This window comes from Argiope bruennichi, chromosome 7, assembly GCF_947563725.1.
Source record: "Argiope bruennichi chromosome 7, qqArgBrue1.1, whole genome shotgun sequence".
Lineage (NCBI taxonomy): Eukaryota > Metazoa > Arthropoda > Arachnida > Araneae > Araneidae > Argiope > Argiope bruennichi.
In genome coordinates, this window is record NC_079157.1 from 32145654 (window position 1) to 32170869 (window position 25216).

General features: G+C 26.7%; 1 protein-coding gene across 1 annotated transcript; it reads right to left on the minus strand.

The window, feature by feature from the left end:
* Nucleotides 1-1379: 1379 nt before the first annotated feature.
* Nucleotides 1380-21073, minus strand: LOC129976351 (neuroligin-4, Y-linked-like). The gene is made up of 11 exons (XM_056089877.1): nt 20559-21073; nt 19108-19251; nt 18180-18345; nt 17456-17641; nt 16270-16463; nt 12598-12769; nt 12024-12211; nt 10096-10222; nt 9805-9970; nt 8043-8360; nt 1380-2625 (listed from the first exon to the last, which is right to left on the minus strand). The coding sequence occupies exons 1-11, from the start codon at nt 20955-20957 to the stop codon at nt 2541-2543; spliced, it is 2145 nt and encodes a 714-aa protein (XP_055945852.1). The 5' UTR covers nt 20958-21073; the 3' UTR covers nt 1380-2540.
* Nucleotides 21074-25216: the final 4143 nt, after the last annotated feature.

Sequence of the window (25216 nt, forward strand, 5' to 3'; positions counted from 1 at the left end):
ACATAACCGAGCCACCACCATATTTACGCCTGGAAAACACTTCCTTGATCTTTCGCAGATCATACCAAAAATAACGAAAACCATCAGGTCCATCAAGATTGAACTTTTTTTCGTCCGAAAAAATTACATCAGCCCACTTTTGACCAAGAGAAATGTATTTTTTGGCAAAGTAAACTCTTCTCTTCTTATGATGATTTGTAAGAGGGGGGGGGGCGTGACACTAATTTCCCATAAGAAACTTGAGGATATTTACTCAAAACATTTTGAACAGTCCATGTTGAGCATGGTAAACTCAAATTTTGTCTAACTTCATTTGCGGTTTCTCTTTTCCTCGCAAGCTCTCCTTACAATCATTCTTTTTTGTCGACGAGTTAGAATTTCTGGTCTCCCAGTTCGCTTTTTTATACCATACATCCCAGGAGTTTTTAGAAAATTATAAACCACCGTTTTAGATCTCTTGATTCTTTTTGAAATTTCCCATCCACTTAATCCACATTCTCGAAAAGCAACAATTTTTCCTTTTTCAGAGTCAGAAAGTTGAGTTCCTTTGGGCATCGTTTAAAAATTCACACTGAAAGTCGCCGAGTGGGAAATTCTTTTTGCAAATGAATCTTTTAACTCCGAATTGTCATTTTATGCTTTCAAATATGCAAATTTTTAAATAATTACTGAAGAAAAAGCAATGTCCTTATACTTTTTTTCTGTTTTCATTTAGGTTTAAAAATCAAAATTTAAATTTTAGCAGATTTAAAATTGAAAATTTTAGATACTTTACGCATAAAATATTTTAGTTTTACTTCTATTTTTGCTGCAAAAATTTGCATATGATTCTGTACACAAGGCTTCTAAATTTGGCGATTTTCCGCGTGTCCTTATAATTTTTTCGGGCACTGTACATCATCATCATTCCTTTTGAATTTTTAAGTGTGGTATATATTATTTAGATGTTCTTTTTTTTACCCCATGACAAATTAGATCAAAATCTTATGATAACTTAAATCACGATTTTGATTTAAGTGATCATCAACAAATAACTGGCAAGCATTCACTGGTTAATTAATTTGGTTCGTCAACTCTTACAATGGAAAATAGGTGTTTAAAATCAAAGTTTCACATCACAAATAATAAGTACATCACAATAACAATAACAACAACAAAAAAAAACACAATAAATACTTGAAAACAATATAAAGCTGTTCTTTGGTATAACAATTAATGAACTTTAAAAAAAAAAAAAACTCTGCATCCATAAATTATGCCTTTAAAGTCTTTTTCAATTAAGCAAAAAAAAAAAAAAAAAAAAAAAAAATCTTCTTGTAGAAAAGTATTTTAAGTTTCTTTTTCTAGATCTAGAATATATAAAAATGGCAGACAATTCTAGGTTAATAAAAAAAAGAGAAAGGCTTTAAATAATGTCTGATTTTTATAGATAGCAAACAAACTGAGAAATTTTTTTAAAATTATCTGGTTATTATATTCAGCTAATTCATTTAATTTATACAGAATTTAACAACTGCTTGTGGACCCTTATCCTGTGGACTATAATAATAATGTCTGATTTTTAATTCATTTTCAAAAATGAGTATAGTATACACTGATTAATGTGATCACAGTTAATGTTAGCAAATTTATATTATCAAAATCCTTCAAATGTACAAAAAAATATATTCTTAGAGTGATCACTACATTGTTTAATGGTAAATGGTTTGAAATAGAGAAATGATCAATTTTTCAAGACCATTTGGAAATGACTTGTCCAAAGATATAATATTTACATTCTTTTTTCTGGATTAGAGCACTCTAGATTGTTTAAAGGGACAGTTACGATGCAAGGCCTGGCATGAAATCCGTCAAACAGCCATAAACCACTATTAATTATAAATGAATTATGAAAGAAAAATGAATTTAAAATATTGGTTTTGAATGTCAAATACAAAATTAAAATACTTAACAGTTATGAAAATTTACTTAAAATGCATCAACGCTGTGCTGTGGTGTAGATAAAAATTTTACGACTCTCTAATTGTAAATTTTTTTTTTTAAATTGCGATTTCGTATATGTATAATCAGTACCAAGTAATAAATGATGATGATTCTGAAGTGGGTATATGTTTTGAAGAAAACCCACCACGAACAATGAAGAAAATTAAGTACTTTCCATTTTAAAACCGAAGTGCAGCATGATTCAACAAAGTTTCAAAATAATATATGTACAAACAATATATGAATGAATTGTTAAGTAATATTTAAAAATTCAGTTATTTTAATAATTGATTAATGTTATAAACTGTCTTACATCCTGTAGTAACCACATTAAGCACAGCTACTGTATTATATCTATACAAAAATTAATTTTATTTATGGTTTTAGAATGCTTAGTATCTTGGGCTCACATATAATAATACTACACTGTTTTGTTTAGAAATAAAGAGGAAATACGCTATCAATATCACGAAGAAAGTATTTCAGAAAAACAAACTAAAAATATCATAGAAAAAAAATGCGCAAACAAGATATTAGAAACAAATATCACACATTGTTTACACAGGAGTATCTTCTTGCATAGAGGCAGTATAATTCACTATGACTTCACGAGATGTATCAAGGTCATCAGGTTTCTTTCCTCTACATGAAGAAAAGAAAGCAAGCATTTATAAATTTAATAAAATATATTCATTAACAATTGATTAACATGCAAACATTATTTTATAGTTATAAAAGATTCACCCAAAAGGCAAGGAAATAGAAAAAAAAAATTAATACAGCAATTTTAAAATAATTTTTTAAATTAATATGTATAGATGGTATAGTTAAATATTATTAATATATATTAAAAATATTATAGATTTCACTAAATTTTAATAAGTGTTTGAATTTCAGTTGTTTTTGACTGAACCAAAAAGTTTCAAATAATATTTTACTAATATTTTTTAGTAACAAGTATAAAAATAATATGTTAAAAAAAATAGAAAACAGCGTTATAAAAAAAAAATTATTTGAGGCCGTTATTAATCATTTTTCAACTCTAAGTATAAAATTTATCATCAACAGTGTTAACTAATATAGATATGGTGAAAGGAATTATTCCATTCATTTATGCAATAAATTCTGAAGTACTCAACCAAATCAAATTTACAGTATTACTAAAGAAAATAAAAAAGTTATGAAACATTAATGGAAGAATAATGGAAATTAATGTATTCTAGTTAAGAGAATGACTATATCAATGAAAATAAATATCCAGAAGAGATTAAGAAATAATTGACAAGAATAAAATTTTAAAATTATTAATCTGTAAATAAAAAGAGATTCAGTAGCTTGTTAAGAAACTAAAACAAGAAAAGAAATGAATGTTTACCAATTGCTGAACCTTATCTAATCAATCCTTATATTCAGAAACATTTATCCATTTTATTTTGTCTTCTATTATTCCCAATTTATGCCTTTTTTTTTTCTATTTTATTTAGAATTATTTTAATCCACACTTTTTAAATGATACTGTAATAACTATGAGATACTAATCAACATTGCATTTTCTGAAACTACTAGAACTTTTATGCAAAATTTTTGCCTTACTCCATCCAACAAAAGACTTTAGTGTTGAATAAAATCACAAGCAATTTTCAGAGAATGGCAGATATGGTACAACATTAATGAATACAATTTAACATAATAAATGTGAACACAAAAAAAAAGTGTCAAAAGAAACAAAGATGACTTTTGAGGATGTTTTTTAATATATTCATAACTGTTACCAAAATAACGTTTAATAAAGATTTCTAACTTTCTTATTTTTATTAATTTATTTTATAATAATTGCTGTTCAAAGTTCATAATACTTAAAAGTGTTTTATCATATTATTTTATTGCCGATATAAAAATCAAAGAAATTTATCACAAAGCAATAAAATCTGAATGGTTTCCAATCTATACCACAATAAATTTAACTTTCCCAAGCTATCCATAGTTACTGCTACTGTAAGCAAGCCATTTTTCATTCTTTTCTTTTTTTAAAAGTTTTGTTGCATTAAAGAGTAAATAAAATGAAATATATGGCAGTTACCTGCAACATAAAGTTGTAATGAAATCAGCTAAATACTTTATTGATTATATTTTACTAAATGTATAAAGTAAAACTTTTTAACATTCATAAATAAATTATTCTTTAAAATTATCTAAATGTCATACTTTTAGATTTAATTAAAAAGTCACACATGATAAAAAAAATCAGAAAATAATTTATATTAATGCATCTTAAATTTATAAAATCCAAATTTAGTTGACCTTATGTTCATTTTTCACTGAATACTCTTCTGATAATTTTGAATTATGATTAATTATGAACAACATTTTATTTTGGTTTCCTTTTTATCCACTTTTCACCACAGCAATGCGAAAGCATTTGAATGTCAACGGTTGTAATGCACATATTAACAATTTGAGTGAAGTTAAATCATCATTTTCCAATTATACAAATATGGGAAAATGAGTCTAGATTATTTTTCCTTTCTATAGCAATGTTAGAAATTATATTTTGGAAGTTTTCCCTAATATCAATCCAGAAGTCTAAAAATAATATATTAACCTACTTGAATTTAATAATAATTATTATCAATTAAATATATCTGAAATTTAAATTGTCTCTCAAGATAACAAAATAAAAGACAGAAACAAGCAGCACTTTATATTAGCTGTTGAATTTCAAAAACAAAGTACTTGATTAATAGCATTAATCTTGTTGCATTGTCAATGAGAAATATAAGATATCATCATAAAAAAACAACATACAATTTGTCAACTACACTACAGTGTTTGATTCAAAATTAAATACAGAAAATAAAAGACATACCCATAAAGAAGAATATTTCCATATGCAGAAGAAATGCAAGGCAAGATCCATCACCCCAGACTTAAGTTACAGCTAACAATTTCTCATGCAAAAGAATTAAGAGAAGAAGAAAGCAAGGCAATAAAAGTTATTTCGATTCCAATCAGAGATTTAAATAACTACCAAAATGTTAAATAAAAAAAGCTTAAGATAATTTATAGTAATAAATCATAAATCCATGGGGAGGGACTCTTCTTTTTTATAAAAAAAATTCATACAAATACTTCAAAAATATTTATCATGAATAAAATTGTAAAATAATATTTTTTATCAATTAATTTTTTTAACTATGCAGAAATATAAATGATATGTATGAAAAGCAAAAGTTTTAATAGAAAACTAATTAAATATGTATAGTGTTATAATGTTTAAAGTAATGAAATTTTGATAATATTATTTGATAAAGTATCACTTCAATATAAAAATTATAATCTCATATTTAGAACAAATACTTCAATATAAAAAGAATCCACTGTGTTTCAATTATAAAATCTTAATAATATGATAATTAAATATTTCCCAATTTCTGTAATTTTGAAAAATATATGTAAATATGACTGTAGAGTTTTAATAGAATATTAAACAATAGATTGTAAAATTCAATAAAGTCATTTTATTCTTTCCATAATTTCTTAAAATACAAATAACATATATAGCATTTAAAACAACAAACTAAAAGAAAAAAAATATGGCTAGCTACACTTGTACAAACTCCAGATTGTTTCAAGAACATATAATAAAAACAAAAAAATATTTCATTTAAAAAATGAATTGGAATGTTTCTAAACTAACAAGAACAACTTAATCAAAATTAGATTATAATCAATATCACAATATATAAAAAAATAATACAAAAAATAACTAATACTATATTTTCCTATTTTCTTCAAATACACAAAAGATTCTTACAAAATTGCAATTCATTAACATTGATTCTGGCACAAACTGCTTGCTAATACAATTTGTTTCACCATATTTTTCTAATACAATTAAGAAATAATATAAATAAGTTTTAAGTACAATTAATTAGAAATGAACACTTATGTAAACAATATAAATATTAATTATAACAGAAATATATATTCAAAAGGCACACTTTTATAAATTAAATTGTGCAAGAGCAGGTTTAAATATTTATTTATCATCATATTTAAAAATGGACGGCATTGTTGTTTAATTAAAAATACATGATTGTACATTTTGATATAAATTTAAATACAAGAACTCTAAATGATGATATGTTTAATAAAATACTCATTTTATCAAAAAAAAATTTCACTAAATTAAAATTTCTTAGAAATATGTAACTTACATTTTTTAGATATAGAGATAAAAAAAAATTAATTTTGGAATTACTAGTACATTAAAAGGATAGTATTCAAACAAACTATTCATTAAAAATAATTAAATTAACAGATACACATAAATAAGAATAAATATAGCTGCTTTTTAGAAATATAATATTAAGAAAAGAAAGAAAAATAATCATAAGAAAAATTTAATAAATATGATGTCTCATAATGTTAAAGGCACATATTTTTAAGAGCAAAACTACTTATAATTTAGCTTTTGATATATAAAATATGCTTTGAAATGGCATTTAGGCATTGAAATACATTTCTTGTTTCTTCAATAGTTTTTGCATTAATAAGAAAAAAGGAATGACTTTTCATAAAGCCATTACAAAAAAAAAAAATTAATTATTACAAAATCAACAATTGCATTATTTGCAATGGATTTGAATTGTTTCACTCTTGCAAAGTGAATTTCACAACTTTGGTACAAATTGTAACAATGAATGTGAAATCCACAAAGTAATAGTGGGTTTTTCAATGTAAATTGCAAAAACTGTGTCCAATTTGATACTTATAATATTTTAAAATACTGGTAAAATGAAATATAGCTCAAATTTTACATGACAAATAATAAATAATATTCTACATAACTAAAAAGAAAATTTAGTGAAAAATACAAGAAAGAAAAACCAATAAAATTACTTTAAAAATATATGAACAAATGTATCATTAAAACAGAATGCATCAGGTAAATACTTTTAATTTAAATAAAAATTACAATAAAATAAGCAGTTATTGTACAATTAAATAAGCAACATATAATATTCAATATTTATCTAAGCGGAAGAATACAAAGCAACTACACAATCAAATGCTAAAAGTGTGCTAATATTTCACAGCATTTGGAAATTCAGTAAAATTTAAAATCACTAATGTATTTGTGCAACTCTCATACTCTTTTAAATATACATTCTTTTTTAAATGCTATTTATTTTTCATTACAGTTCAACAGTCTATAACAAGATATATCACAAAATTATTCAATTTACAGAATTGAAATTCCATGACAAAATAAAATACATACTATATGTGAAATATTATTTAATCAACAAAATAACTGTTTTCTTTTGAATTGTTTGGAAAAAAAATGTCAGTTAAATTTTCATATTCTTTGTTATAGATTGAAACAAAATATAATTATGCATATACAATAAATTAATGCATAATTTATAAAAATTAAACATTAAATTAATACACTTCTAAAACTTAATTGAAAAATAAAAAGTCTGATTTAAAAAAATATGATTTTGTAAGTTAAAAAAATATTAATAATACACATCTTGTACATGAAGGTATAAAAATATGAGGAACTGTTAGATGAAAGTATACAGAATTGTGCAATATTCAAAACATGAAAAGTGGCAGTTTTAGAAATAAGAAACAACAACCTTTGATATGCTATAGTTTATCTCTGACAAGTTGATAACTACAGATAGACATTAGCATTTACTGAAAGGAAAAAAAAGTAAGGAATGGAATGTTTATCATAGTGAAATAATGCAGCTGCAATAAATACAATTGTGTTGAACTAGGCACATTTCCTTCCTTTCACATTATTCATATATCTTCAATCATTTATTATAAAGGGGGGGGGGAACACACAAACATTTAACATACTTTGATTGAAGTTCTATCCCTTAACTTTTCAAAATAGACTTGTTTAATATGATGGATTTTTTTTTTTTTTTTTGCATTATTTCCATCAACTTGTCAGAGGCAATCTATATTATATCCACGATGCATTATATGAATGCAATGATTCAACAAAAGTAGAAAAATAAACTTAGTATGAATCGTACCTTCGTATTTTGCAATACAAAATGCAGAAGACTAGAGTAATTGTTATTATCAAGGCAGCAAGTGCAACACTTCCCCATAAGGCACTTGTTACAACTCTTAATTCTGCAACACCTGGTTCCAGAGTTGGAGGCAAAGTCGGAGGTTCTCGATCGATGAAGAAAGGTAACAAAAAGTTCCAAAATCGGCTCTCTCGTTCTCTGTAGTCAGTGATCATTGTGCTAGTTGTATTAGTGGCATTTATATTTAGATATGTGTAATTTTTTTCATTGATAGGTTTCCATAAAATATTATTGAAGAGACGATAAGGTGTAGGATTTCTGAAATTAAGAAATGATTTAATATTAATAATTTGATGATAAAATGTAAAAATTACTAATAATGCTCTTTTCTAGAAATATTTAAAATTGATTATTAGCTAATTTAAGGCCAATGATAAAATTCGAATTTAAAATATAAAAATTTAACAGCAGTTATATACCAGTATATTATACACACAAGATAAACATTTTTTAAAAATCTAAATGACTTTATTTCAAATTGAATGCCACTTTTATACATTGTTACACTTTGGCAGTTTGCAGCTATTATTATGAAACTGCATTCCAAGAAAACAAGGCCGTGTTTTTCAAAAAATTTTACAAATTAAAGGAAATGCTATAAGATGATAAGTAAAGAGAAAGGAGAAGAGAATGATGACCCACAAAATAACTGCATTTAGAATTCCCCTGCATTAGTTCTACAAAGAATAAAAATTAGGAGCTTTAAGTACCTTATATTAGCACAAAAGAAATCATAAAAATTTTAACAAGAAGAATGCTGTTTTTCTGCCAAATATTAGCTCAATATATACAGGATGATCACAAAATATTTCCAGACTACAAAATAAATCTACAAAAGAACCACTGAATATAATAAAGCAAACTTTTTACCAAGAAATAATCATGTTGTTAAATTTTCTTTAATATAACAGATAGTGCATCTAATGTAGAAATAAAAATTTTACATTTGATTGCTATCAAAATGGCGTCAATGAAGTAAAAAACGCAAAGAGTTCTTTGATTCTTGAATTTAAGCCAACTATTATTACTCAATATTAATTCTGGAGTTATATAAAGGACAAAGTATTTCAATGCCCGTTGTAGATAATGATATAAGATTGTAGATATGGGTTTAGTGTGACTTCTAAAATGTTGGACAATCCATGACAAGAATTGGAATAAAGAATTAATATTCTCTGAGCAATTAAAGGTGTTCCCAGAGAAATTTAATACACAAGTAGCTTTACTAAAAACTTTATAAAAGTCATTACACCAAAATAACCATATGTCAAATTATAATAATTTGCTTATAATAATTTTTTCTCTCTCTCTCTCTTTTTTTTTTTTTTTTTTTTTTTGAAATCTGGAAAAGATTTTATGTTTATCTTATGTTAGGTATATATATATATATATATATATATATATATATATATATATATATATATATATATATATATATATATATATATATATATATATTGGGAGGATTTTTTAAATGAAATATATAAAATGTTTGATTGCATATAAATTAACAGCAACTCAAAAAATTACTGCAATCAAGCCAAAAAACAAAGACAGATTCTATTTGTCTGGAAATGAGAGGAGTATTTTTGACATTATGAAATTAGAGAAGAAAATGTATATCTATGAATTAGAGAATTTTTTTGGAGTAAAAGGCAGAATTTTTGATATTTATAAGAACAGGATTTCAAACAAAAATTACCCCTCTTTAGCAAAGTTTGCCCATGCTTCCATCATAAATTGGCTCATATTTCGATCAGCCTCAGTCCATCTTGCTTGATTTAGATTTAAATAAGAAGGATAGAATTTTGGGTTCATAAAAGGAGCGCCACTCAAAAGTAGATAATCAATCTCTGGCGAAACTACATCTGAAAAACAATCATGGAAGAAAATCGTTTACATTATTTATTAAATAGATTTAATACAATATTTAGAAAATCGAAAATTTTCAGTTGACATTTTTAATTAAGGAGAAATAATTTTTAAACAGTACCTTTGATAGGTAAAGAATAACCTTGCAGAGTGTAATTCAAAACATATGCATAAGTTGGAACTTTATTTTTTAGCATGAGTTCTAAAGTCTTGTCAATAGGTGCAACATAATAGCGATCAGTAAGTAACTGCAAATAGAAAACAATTAAATCAAACAATTTCCATCTCTACTTTTACAATAAGAAACAATATTTTTAGTCAGAATAATACTGAATTTGAATATATATATATTGTTATGGATCACCGGATTCACCTGTAGTGGCTGTATGGTGTGAGAACAATCAGCAGACCTCAATAAAAAAAAAAAAAAAAAAAAAAAAAAAAAACGTTTATTTAACACGAAGATACTAACACAAAGACAACAAGTATTTACAGCTGAGATGAACATAGGAGAGCACGCTACAGCAAACTGTAACCCACAAGTAGTAATCGACCACAGCACACAAAGCGGCCAGACAGAATTCAGAAGGAGAGGAGATCCTCGGAGTTTCACTCTACGGTCTTTCCAAATGGTTGAACTTCTCCACTATCTCCTCCCTTTAGCTGTAACTAATTGCCAACTCACTACTATACGACTGGCTACTCCACACAGGACTCAATGCTGCTTCCACAATAGACAACAGGACTCGGCACACAGCTCAGGTTAGCACTAGCTTCAGCTCCACAAATGCTGGCATTCTGCCGTTGCTTTGCTATCCTCTCGAAGACTCATTACTTGTCTATGACTCTGACATCTTGCAGCTTGATAGTTCCCGGGAGGTAGATCGAGAGCCTTCTAGGTAAAACAGGCATACCCTGGTTCCTAATAGACGGATCGTTAAAATTCTCGAGGTTTCCAGCATTATCTATTTTGTTGCCAAACTCTGGGATCACTGGCTCAACACCCGAGCAGCATCCAATACAGATTATTGTAAATCAGTCTTTACGGTGATAGAACCAAACGTGCTGAGAAGCAATTTTACAGGCATGTAACAATTATATATATATATATCATTTCCAGATTAAAAAATTTTGATAACATTAAGAACCTGTTAACAATAATTGAATAGAGCAAAATCAATTATATTTTAATGACAATAAGGGAAAGAAGAATAAAAATACTATGCATCATTTATTTAAAAAATAACAGTCAAAAGCATCTATTAATTGCTGTTTATTAACAATTAATCCATTTTTCACTTTTATAATCTTCACAATTGTACTGCTTTCTTAAAAATTTGCTGGATGCTGCTGCATACTGGATTTCAAAATATCAAATGTCCTGATTCATTTTGACATTTTTTGGAGAATTTCATTCATTCACACTGGAATTATCAACAATGCTCATGTCTTTGTAATGCTCATAATTTTTCAAAATTTTACGAAGAAAAGTCAATGAAATATTAAATTGTGTCACAGAATTCATTGCATCTACTCTTTTATGCCTATGCATTTCAATTTTCTCCTTGAAACTCAAATCAATTCTTCCTTATCCATTTCATCTATGCAATCCAATCATAGGCAATAGCCATTTATGAGTACCCAACAGGCTCTAAGTCAGATATGGCAACTAAGTTATTTATTTAAACCGATTTAGATCACCTTAGCCCAGACAAAAGAATGCGAACCTTATCCTATGGGAAGATTGAATTACAAATCCACCATTAACTATTTTGCTACAAGTGAAGCAAAACAATTAATGGTGGATGAAAATAAAAAGTGATCAATTCTCTATTTCAAACTAGATAACATCAAACAAATAATTTAGTGTGCATATGAATACATCAGTTCAAAGTCAGAAGATCTGAATAGAATAAATTGAATTATATCATTAATCATCATCATATTACTGTGAACACCTTAAGCACCACTCACTGTATATGATTTTATAAATTTTTGAACTAAAAAAAAACAACTATAGAATTAGAAGAAAAGATATATTTTACTTACATGTATATAAGCTTGAGTTAGCAACATTTTATTTGTGGGATCAACTGGGGGGCTGTACATAAAATGAATAGCATCAAAAATTCCATTGGCATTAATAGTATAATTGTACATTTTCATGAATTCTCTGATTTTCTTATTGAACTTTTCTTCTGTAAGTTCTAAATCCTTTGTAAAAACATAATCTTCCCCTATATATATATATATATATAAAAAATGTAAATACCTTACAAAAATAAAGTAACCAAAAATACTATCTATTTTTTTTTACAAATTATTCTTAATTAATATCACACAATTAAAGAAAAAATTATTTGAGCATGCATAAGAGCTATAAAAAACAATTTACAAATGTGTGAATTACTATGAATAGTTATTATGATTTAAAGTTGAATAAAATAAAATTGATTTTAACTCATCAACATTTTTTACAGAACATATAATTTTATTCAAATGTATAAATATACTCAATTAAGTATTGTGTAGAATTTCACTGTTGTTTATAGCTTGATAATTTGATTACATCCTCTTCATAAATTGATAAAGAAACACAAAAATTATTAAAAAAATGACTCACAAAATATAGGAGCTCCAGCATCTCTGCTAACACCAGTCATGAAAGCAAATTCATTGTTAAAAAGAACTCCTCTTTCAAGCAAATCAGTAGGTGACAATGGTAGAAACTGTTCAACACTACGTCTTGTAAAATTATCAAGCGCAGGGCCCCATGGCAACCACCCAATGCGAGGCTATTAATAAATAAATTTAGATTTGATTAATTTATTTGCAATAAAGAAATGATAAGGAAAGAAAGTCCATACATACTCATTTGCAATAATTTTGTTATATGAAAAAATATTAGTTCATTTTTTTCATGCTTTAAGATTATATTTTATTTTAAAGATTAAAGAGTTGTACATTTTATATAAATTCAAATAAATTCAGCCAAATGATACTAAATGAAAATTACTAGATAATGCACATCACAATAAAGATTCTTTATATATATATATATATATATATATATATAAATATAAACACATCATTTAGAGTAAATATCATGCATGATTAAAAGAGAAAGAGCATTATTTTAAAGCATAATGTTGCATTCATTCCATTTTTGAAGACAGAAAATATCTTACACAAAGATGAAGAAAATAAAATTATTAAGTATTTAAAAAATACATTATATCGGGAAAAGTTGGAGAGTGAGACAGATTTCACAAAATATTTTTTTAATTCACTATTTAATGAATTAAAATGTGCATTTTATAAAAATCTAACAGCATGTTCTTTATTTTATTTTTAAAAAATACAACAGCAACAAAATACATACAATTAGCTTTTATTTGCATACTTTAAAAATTGTGACATTTTTGTACCACATCTCTTTAAGTGAGGAAAATATGGGCATATATAAGGGAGGAATAAGACAAGGTCTGAAAAAATTAAAATTAGTAAATATTGTATTTTTATATCTTTTACATTCAATGAATTATGGTTTGTGACATGCCAAACAAGATCTGATTTTGAAATCTTTATTGGTACTTCAACATCTCAAAAACTGTTTTTTTTTTTTTTTTTTTTTTTTTTACAACTATTTCCAGTGGTTGCAATATGCTACTATTTAATATATTTTTGTCCTTCTGTATGCTTTTTCTTCCATATTTGTGATATTTTTTATATAAAAAATATAAAATTAGTAATTTTTTTTAAATTTAAATTGACAAAAGCTTTAATAAATAACTTTCACAATTTAGCTTCATTTTTTTTCATTGCTTAATATTTATTATATTGTATATTACTTTATTATATATATAATAGAATTTCTCTTAACTGAAATTGAATGGTAAACATGATTTTAGATAGAAAATATTTCCTTTTTAATGTGAAATGATACAGAATGACATACAATATGTATTCATACTTTATATGATACCATTATTAACAAAAATAAAGAATAATAAAACAGATATACTGATGCTCTTAAGTACATTTTAAAAAAAGAGTGGAATCTTATTTTATGCTTTCTATTTTGATTAATGGAAACTCGGCTTCTTTTATTGTTATATGTCATTGCTTTATATTATTTAATATGTATTACATAAAATAATATTGTATATACTAACTTATATATTTTAATAAATTTAAAATCATGAATTTACTGTTGTATTATAATGGCGCATTGAAGAAAGACAGTCGAATCTCCATGGTCAAATGGTCATGGCACTGGTCTCATGATCAAGAGACCTGGGTTCGAATCCTGCTGGAGACGATGTGATTAATAGTATATGTAAATACTTAATTCCTTGCTTTTATGTTTTCCTTTATTTCATGTTCCAGAAGTTACTGGACATTTCTTTAGTTTACCAGACAAGTGTTCTGGACTTTTCGTACTGTCTCCAGAATGGTATTCTGGAACTTTCTCTGCTTGTATAAAAGCAGATTTGTCAGTTACTGTATTCTCAGTTCTGAGTCCAGTTAATAAATTGATTTAGCTCTACTTCTTCTGTGTGTGTCATTGAGATCTATATTAAAGCAGCTACGTGACAATAACATCCTAACAATTACAGAGATTGAAGAAAAGTATGGAAAAACCTAAAAAAAAGTTTCCTTGCCTAATATGGAATAGGAAAAATGTTAGCGTTCAAAACAGCTTGCAGTCCTTTAGGAATTGATAAATACAGTTTCTGTATTGTTGCCAAGGGTATTTTGTACCATTCTTCAAGCAAAAAGGTGGCAAGTTCAAGTAATGATGATGGTGGATAACGACTATGCACGTTCCTCTCCAATTTAGACCATAATAGTTCAATAATATTAAGGTCAGGTTACTGTTGTGGCCAGGGCAGATGTGATAAATCATCCTCCTGATGAGAAAACCAGTCCTGGACAATGCAAGGTGTGTGAACAAGTGGAAAACACCATCACCTTCGGGGAACAATATTTGTATCATGGGATAGACTTGATCAGCCAAAACATTTACATAGTCCTTTGGCAGTAATTCTCTTTAGCAAAGTTATCATGGGGCTCACAGAAAATCATGATATGGTTACCCAAACCATCACAAAATCTCCACAACATTTCACTTTTGGTAACAAGAGTCCATATTATAGGCTTGGGATGGTATTCGCCAGATGCAAACTCGACCACAAGTGGAAAACAGTGGAAAACAAGACTCATTTAAGCTCAGCTACCTTCCATATGGAAGCACTCGATTTATGCAATCCAACAATTTGCCCATGTTCATAGCCTGTTAGCTCTGACATGAAACAATTGCAACTTCATAGAACAACGAATGACCTTTGCATTGTATTCAAGTCATTGTATAGGTGGGGCCAGCAGCCGAGAACACCAGCACCACCAACACATTTCATTAGAATGAGCATTTCTTTTATTGCATTTCACGAGATGTTTTCATATTTTGTCTACTCCCTGTAATTTTATTAAGTAATATTAAAGACTTTAATTATTAGCATATTTAGTATTTAGAAAATGTACTTGAGCATATCTCGTTCCTCCCTAATTAATCTTCTCCCATTCCAGAATTTCTTTTTCAAATACATATCACATAAAGCACGCTACATATAAGTTTAATTTGATTGTAGCTTGTAAAATCTATATCTTTGAGTTTATTATTTATTTAAAATATTTTTATTTGAAAAATAATAAGATCGAAAAAAAAAACATTGAAAAAATTAGAATTTGTATTTACTTCTGAGCATAAAAATCAGATTTTCTGTTTTAAACACAAATAAAATTATAGTTGGTGTAACAATTATGATCAAGAAAGGGGCTATAATTGCTCTTTTTAATAAAAAAAATTAGAAATTTTTATTTAGACATAAATGCAGCTGTTCCATTCCTCCCCAAACCCCCTTATATATACAAAAATATTAAAAAATTAAAATATAGAATAAATTTTACAAAATTGACACAGACACTGACAGCTATATATTTCATTTTGCTTTTCCTTTAATGTACTAACAATCATCCTGCTATAATTGGTAGACTAAAAGTGAAGGAATGGGGATTTGAAATGTATCAACTTACCAAAAGTCTACTTAATGTCTCTCTCTCGCATGCTTTTTTTTTTTTTTTTTTTTTGCAATGCTATATAATTAGAATGGATGACAAATTTTATTTCTTGCCATTATGAAATTAATGGTAATATTACTCTTGTTAATCTAAAAACATAAAATAAACTAATATTTCAAGCATTTGTTACAGAAGAAGTAAATAAAACATGTACCTTCATTTTCAGGATTTTTATTTCATTATTACTTCTTTTACTAACACAATCAACCAAACGATTGAAATCTTGATTATCACAACCTAATTCGTTACCGAGAATCTGACTCGTATTGACCATAAAAATGCGATCTGATATAGCAGCCCAATCAGCTGTAGGAGCACCATTCTGAGCTATTGCTCTTTTGACCATATCTAAAAAAAAATTTCAGATTAGGAAGAACTGAAACTGAATTTTAAAAATGTTGACTTGTAGTAAATACTCATAATTTTCACTATAGTTCAAAATAAGAAATAAATTAAGCAGAAAGAGTGTTTGATTGGATCATGATGAACAACTGTTTGAAGCATTCTAACAATTTTTCATACACCAAAATTCAGAAGCAACATCAAATTATTCAGAATACTTTTTATTTAATTATGTCAGTTTGATCACCGTTCTTTTTTTCTCTTCTCTAATTTTTACAATTTATTTTTTTAAAAAATCATTTTTATTATTGGTCATAAAAATGTGTATTCAAAGTAATTCCATTTAATTTTATTAGGCAGAGAAAAAAAAAGTGCATGGAAATTAATGAAATGAATACATTTTTCTTTAAAATAAAAGGTAACAAAAAAAATCTTGATAAATAAGATGTTCTTCTGTTTCATTTCAAATTCATTGAAGAAAATGAAACTTACACCATGGAAAAATAACACTTTCCATCAATAGATTTGATATGAAATTCAATGCATTTAGAATTAAGATAGAAAAATTGTATGCCAATTCCATTTACTAGATAGTATACATCTTAAGATATTGCATTTACATGAACACAGATAACATTTCAAAAATGATTTACTTAGATATAGAGTTCTAAAATGCCAAGATATTGAGACTGGATCTTTTAACAATGACAACATTTTTCCTATAAATTGCTTTGTATATGTGGGAAAAAAAAAAAAAAAAGACACTATCAAACATTTTAATAAACAGAATCTAATTGTACTCCCATTGCCTTTTCTTTTTGATATTTTATTAAGCTTAAATTAGCTTGGAGATGTACACTGAATCTGTCAATCTGAATAATAAAATTGTAATTGAAATTGAATAGGAATGCAAGTAATAATACTTGCTCGTTTGTTATTATAGGAATTACATTTTACAGAAGTATGTTCTAGGCTTCATTTATTTATAAAATACTTACGCCGGGAGAGGGGAGAAATGGCAAGAAGAGCTGCAGATACACCCCCAGCACCAGAGCCAAAAAGCGTTATCTTGTTAGGATCTCCATCAAATACGTCAATGTTTTTCTTTACCCAATCCAAAGCTGCTACTTGATCTAGCATTCCATAATTACCAGGAGAATTAGCATCACCAGTGGCTAAAAATCCTAAAAAGATATTTTTATAATTGAATGGGCTTATCAGTTACAAAATCAGTATGAAGGTTTAATATAAAAATAAAATTCATAGATGCTCCAATTTTTTTTCGTGAAATTAAAAACAAACAGAAATATATTAAATGTTTTTACAGCTATTTTTTTCATTGCTTCAATAAGGTCGAATATTCCCTCAGAACTCATCTTAAAGATTTAATAGATATTGTTTCAAATATTTAAAAGAACATGGATAAACATTTCTAGAATTAATATCAAAGGTACAAATAGCAAAGAAAATGAATTATTCTTTTTCTTATATATCCAGGAAATAAGAGGAATCTATCATTGCATTCCAACGAGAATTTTTATTCAAAATATATTTAAGCTTTGTTGTTTTAATGCTAATGTTTTCTACTTTGAATGTTTTACATCAAAATAGCATCATTTCAAAATTTAAGAAATCAAAGTGACAATGACAACCAATATTTATAAGAAAATACAGGATAAGAGATTAAAAAAATGTATTATTATTATGAGAACAACCACTTACCTAAGTAACCTAAACGATAATTGAATGTAACAACCACAACTCGTTGGGAAGCTGCTAACATATGACCAGGAAAAAGTGCACCACTTCCATGGTCAAAGTTTCCATCATGAATGTAAAACATCACAGGATATTTCTCAAGGACAGGTTTGTCAATGTCAATTTGACCCTGTAATAATATTTACATAAAAAACTTCAAATAGTAATAATCAGTAATGCAATATAGAAAGAACAAGGGGGGGGGATATAAATTCTCAGGAAACTAACTTCTTAGGGAAAGAGGAATATATATTTATATATATCAGAAGGGAAAGAAGCAAATAATAAACATAATGCACCAAGTGTCGATTACTCTTGCTATGATGATAATAATTATCCAACAAATTAGCTGTACTTGTGATTGAACTACATGCCATTGGCAAACTTTAAACCTAACCAATGAATAAAATCAATAGACAAACTTACCATATATGGTGATTAACTATTAGTCACAATAATCATGACTTTGAGATAGTTTTATGGTAATTAATTGTTAGTTAATACACAAATATCCCTTCAGATTAATGGATTTTAGAAATATGAAATTTATATAAAAATTAACTTAAATGCACTTGTATATCATGCTTCTTCTTCCCTAAAGAAATGTTACTGTTTTCTAATAGAAAAATTTATTTTTTATTTATATATAACAAAAAAAAAGTTTTAAAAATCATATATATATATATTAAATTTCATATTATCATACAGAATTTATATACTTCAGAATAGATAAACTATTAATATTTAAAAAAAAACACAATATTGATTATGGAAGCTCATTTCAAATTTTAAGTGCTCCCATCTATGATATGTCCTCCCCTTCCAAAATTTTAATTAATTAACATTATAACCATATACTCGTGGAGAGATAATTCAAAAACATGAAACTTACAGGAGTAAAAATATTCAGATACAAACAATCTTCATCAGTAGTATTGATACCTTGGCCTTTTTTAATGTACTTTTCATTCTGTGGACATGATTTGCTGTAACCAAAGGCATCACGGTCACGAAATTCATCTCTTTCTTTAGGAGGCTAAATTTAAATACAATTAAAATTAAGAATCATTCCTTTTCTAAACACAAATTATAATAAAATTTATAATCAATATCACTGCTCTGTAATAAACCTGCTTGAACAAAAATTAGTTATTTCTCAATTACTTACACAATATTTTAAAATGAATAGAATTGAATTGCAGTGCATTTCATTTAAAAAACTGTAATTTATTTATTACTTTACATCATCAATTTTAAGAAAAATCTGTCAACAAATTCATGCTATAGCAGAAAGTAATTTTATAAGTAAAAAAAAAAAATTAGTTTTGAAAAAAAATTTGAATTTTGATACATTTCCATTAACAGGATCCAAAACAAAAACCTCCCAAAAAACAAAATTTTATTATCGTTGAAAGTTAGCAATAATAGAAAACATGCAAGTTTAGCAGCAGTTGGGACTCAAAAAACAAAACAGTATTTATATTTTTTTACACTGACATGTTTGGATATATTTTGCTGCAATAAATAAAATTATTGCTATAATTTAAATGTAATTAAATTCATTGTTCCAATATTTAATTATATTGGTACCTTTTGAATGATACATACTATAAGGATACTTGTGTATTGTATCAACAGCATACTATTGGCAGACATTTGGCTAAATGCATTCCTTTCGTTAACTTTAAATTTAATCATATCTGATTGATAAACATAGTTTGATTTTAACTATGACTATTATGACATCTCTGGTGAATTTTTGGGGGCATTTAATAACAATCAAGAACATATAAGTTTAAAATAACTATGAATAAATTGATATTTAATTTAGTTTTTAAAAACTTTTATTTAATGGACTATAGGAAAAAAGAATTGGTAGATTGTCTTAATAATATGTAACAAGTTGCATATACAAATATAAACTCAAGCCTCATAGAAGTATTTTATTCAGTTTAAGTGTTTCTTTTCTTTCTTTTTTTTTTATTCTATAAGAAATGCAAATGTTTATTGTAAATTGATTTCTTATTTTTTTTTATTAGTGTCAATTAACATTCACAAGTGAATTAAGTACAGTATTCTGATGTTATGTATTCTTATGTTCAAAAACTTTTCAACGTAATGTATCGATATTTGGTTAACTTTGTTAATGGAAAAGTAGAACATTTCATAATTATCAGTTTTAAAAAATTAATGGAAGATCCTTTCATATCAACTTTCCCACATGGCTGAAAGATTTAGCGATTTCTTTCATTGTAGAGCAAAAATTATTATTAGCATTATTTTTTAAATAAAAGAAAAGACTATTATGTGAAGTATGTAGAGAAGTAAACAAATTAGTTGCACCTTTAGTTGATATGATCCATCCTTTTTTCTTATGGGAGGTTCAGCATATGGGATTCCTAGAAATACTCTAACAGTATTTTTTGGTCCGTAAGCGGTTGGTTGACCAGGCCGTTCCCTTAAAGGTACTCCAGGAGAATCACACAAGCTTATTTGTCTACCCTTGTAATTTCCATACCTAGTATTTTTAACAATTTCTAACGCCTCGATTGGCTTTCGACACCTATCGTCATCAATTGCATGCTCAAATTCAGTATTGCTGTACGGAAAGTCCCGTCTTCCATCATGGTCTGGATAATATCCATACAGCTTGCTAAAACGATTATTTTCAGGGTGGGGAACAACAATTGAAAATTTGCAGAAAATAACAAATATTAATAATAGAAACCAAAATACTTTCATTTCGAAGCATATTTTTACCGCACAAGATCATAATAGAAAGTCATTGCAAACTTAAAGAATTAAGAATAATTAGAAGAAAACTAACAATTTCCGTCAATTATTTGTTTACATATCGCTTCAATGAACACAATATGACTCAGTTACAGTGAAACCTTAGCTCTTGAAAATCGAATTATCAACATCAACATGATACATTCTTTCCATAATATTTATGAGATTCTTTTCCATAATATTTATTAATGGCTGGTCAATTTTTTTATAGATTGAAATTATATTATAAAAAGAGATATATTTAAAACAAAAAATAAATACGAGAAAAAGGCTTTTTTTAAAATTACAGTAGTTAATCTGTGTTTTGATACGTTCGATATTCTACGGAGTCATGTTTAAATAGATATTTTTGTATTTAAAACGCTCTTCTTAAACAATTTAATTCTGTATTTTTAACTACATTTGAAGAAACTGCAATATCAAGATATGCATTTAATATTTAATATAGACTATACACTCATTTAATATAAACACCAGACTTCATACACTCATAAGAAACTGTATTACCAACTTTATCATTTAAAGTGCATTTCAACTAATGTACGAATAAAATGTGTGCTTTAAAATTGCAGCCATTTTCTGAAGCAGTAGATAAGCTCTGTAAGCCAGATGTAAAAAGATCATGTTCAAAGAAGCTGCAACATGTGTGCGAAGTATGTGGAACACCATTTTCTTCAAAATACGATTTAAAAAGGCATTTATTTGTACATACAAAGGAAAAACCCCATGTATGCGAAGTGTGTGGTAAAGGCTTTTCTATAAGTAATAATTTAAAGAAGCATTTACTTACACACACAAAAGAAAGGCCGTATGTGTGTGAAGTGTGTGGTAGGCGATTTTCTCGAAATTCCACTATGAAGGATCACTTACGTACTCATACAACAGAAAGGCCCCATACATGTGAAACGTGTGGTAGGAAGTTTTCATTAAAATTTAATTTAAAAAGGCATTTACTTTCACATACAAAGGAAAAACCGTATGAATGTGATATTTGTGGCAGAAGATTTTCTCTGAAAGGTAATTTGAATGCACATTTATTTACTCATACAAATGAAAAGCCCCATGGATGTGAACTTTGTGGTAAAGAATTTTCTAAACATGATCACTTAAAAAGACATTTACTTATACATACAAATGAACGTCCGCATGTATGTGAAATATGTGGTAAAGGTTTTTCCCTAACTCATCATTTAAAAAATCATTTACTTACACATGCAAAAAATGAAGCCCCATAAATATAAGTATCTAGTGAAGGATTTACTGAAAATAATAATTTGATACCGAATTTACTTATTACAAAAGAAAAATACCTTTGAATATGAAGTTCCCTATAAAAACTTCCCTCAAGTGCCTTTGTAAACTTGATTTGTCTGTGGTAAGGGTTTTGCAAAGTTGTAATTTAATACAACATCTGATATGTTAAAAGGATTCCATGAATATAAAGTGTAGCAAAGACCTAAATTAATTATTAAAATATCATTTATTTATTAAAACGTAGAAATTAACTTTTCTTTCATAAAATTTTTACTCATATATATATATATATATATATATATATATATATTTAATTATTAAAGAAAAAAAATCAAGTTTTGTTTATTGAATTAGAACTTCCAGTTTAAAAAGCTTCGTGTGGATTTATATGACAAATCTAAATTTTCCTTGCACCACATGTTTTTAGAAAATAAGGCTAATGGAAAAAATATAAAATATCGAATCTTCTGAAAAGTATAATTTAGGTAAACATTCATATAATCCTCCATATAGATGATTGCTAGATTCTTTGAAATTTCAAACTCTCATATAATAGGAAAATAATTTGTGTTATATTAAAAATGTAACAAATATATTGTTACTTATATAATAGATTTAATTGTGCAAATAGCAACATTTTTTTTAATGTGAATAGTATTTTTTTTAAACACACACATATATATATATTGTATGATCTCATTTTTGTCAGTTGTATCAGACTTATACAACTGAATCAAAATATAAAGAAATCAGAAAGGTTGTTTCTTAAATAAATAATAGTTGCAAATTATTTACTATTGACAATTTTTTTTAATCATTAACAATATTTATAGTTATTGCCTCCCTAATTCCTATTAGGAGATTCCCTTATGTTAATTTCTTCTTCCTTTATTGCATTCAAGGAAGAATTTCAAACTAGGATTTTTAAAAAAATTCTTCCACATGTAATCTTTTTGGGGGTGTCAAAAAATTTTACTCACTAAAGTTCACATAGTAAAGTTGTAAATTAAAATAATAATGAATTAAAAGATAATACTTAAGAGATTTTAGTAGTATCATTAAATTGATGTGAAATGATTCTCTAAATTATTTGTACTTATATATGTTGAGAAAAATAAAGGAGTTGATTTCTCTGGACAAATTTCTACAACTCTTAAAATTTTTTTAAGTAACACTGCTTAAAAGTTGTGACACATAGTTAAGGAACTTAATTATGAACTTATGCAATAGTTAAGAAACTTAAATTTTAAAATGTCAAAGTTTTTGAATCGAGCAGTATTTATGCAGTTAATATGTTTTAAAGAGAAATTAGAACGAAAATTGTACAGGTACGAGACAAAAGAGGTTCCATGCTGCTTTTTTCTGATTTTGACTGTATATGAAAATTTAAGATACCATTTTAAAGCTAGACTAAAAAGATCTTTAATATTAAATCTACCTGTTAAAAGTGATTACTATTTTGTCTATGGAAAATATTTACAATAAAAATTCCTTGGAGAAGTGTGATTCTTTTCTGCTAAACAATATTTAACAGCATTGAAAGTTTTGTTTAAATTACATCTGAGCCTGAACCATCATTAGGCTGAAACTATTAAAATTGAAAGTTTTGTCGTAAGAGTTGAAGAAATAAAATAAATATATTTTTTTATTGAAAAAAATGTTAATTCTATGTTAAAATTACTATCTTACTGATAGAGAAAAAAAATTATTATTCTTTTTGATGAGTGCATAAAAAAAAAAAAAAGAATGAATTTCATTCACTGATAAATATAAATAAGTTTTCTTCCATACTTTTTTGGCAACTTTGTGCAAAATTATTTTTATGCAAATGCTTTTTGATTGTGCAAGATTTTATTATATGAAGACGCAGATATTGCACATATAGTCGCTCCAAGTCAAACTAGGACATCAAAGAAACGTTACTAATACAGTCAAAATTTGTAAACTATAAATAATAAGAAACTTAGTTAAATGAATTTTCAAAAGCATATTTATTGCAATTATAAAAACAAATAACAAAAATTATAAATTAATTCATTTTAATCAGAAATTATGGCAAAAAGCAAAGGGAAAGAAAAAATAATGCACAAATCAAACTCAGATGGATGAGAAGATTTTAAAAACTAGTTAATATTTCAAATGAATTATTGTTTTTTATGTTCCTTATTTTTTATTACCATTTTAAAACACTTAGGTATAGATTGCACAAATTTTTCACAAAAATTAATTTTAATATTTTTTTATTCCTGCTGTAATACTTTTTTTAATTCATCTTTGCAGGAAATGGGGTGTTCCCAGACTTTTTTCTTAAGGTATTCGAATAACGTTTCAATGGAATTTATATAGGGGCTTTGGGTTGGAGAGTCCATGATATGAGGACAATTATATAGAAGCCAGGAACACACTCGATAAGCTTTATGTTTTGGATCATTATCCTGATAAAATTGCCGGTTGTTGCGAAGAGAATGTTTCAATACACATTGTTGCAATTTTTTCTTTAAAATGTTGAGGTATACATTCTGATCCATTGTCCCTTCAATAAAATGCAGGGTTCCTGTACCAGTAGCTGAGGAGACAAGCCCCTGGCCATTACTGATCCACCACCATGCTTCACAGCTGCTTTTTAAATTTTTTTGTGCGAAATTCCTTCTTTGATTTTCTCCAAACATAAGCCTTGCTATCTGATCCAAAAATGTCGAATTTGCTCTCACCAGTAAATAAGACATTTTTCCAATCAGAAAAATCCTTGTTTTCACATTCCGTGTGAATTTAAGTCTTAATATAATTTCGCTTACTTATGAAAAGCTTTTATTGGATTTTTCTCTCATTGATATCTGCTTTATGGTGCACATTTTTTTATTTTTCATGGGCTAAATTTTTTTCCTAATTCCTTTTTAGCAATAATAGATAGGTTTGGTGTACTAAGGAACGGATTTGCTTTTATTTTTCTGATT

Bases quoted from the DNA above. Each gene is read 5' to 3' on its own strand.
- LOC129976351 (XM_056089877.1), bottom strand. From the start codon at position 20,957: ATGAAAGTATTTTGGTTTCTATTATTAATATTTGTTATTTTCTGCAAA. The intron at 17,642-18,179 runs GTAAGTGGTTGT...ATATCTTTTTAG, and splicing joins TTATCGTTTAGGTTACTTAG to GATTTTTAGCCACTGGTGAT. The intron at 12,770-16,269 runs GTACATGTTTTA...ATTTATTAATAG, and splicing joins TAAAAATCCTGAAAATGAAG to CCTCGCATTGGGTGGTTGCC.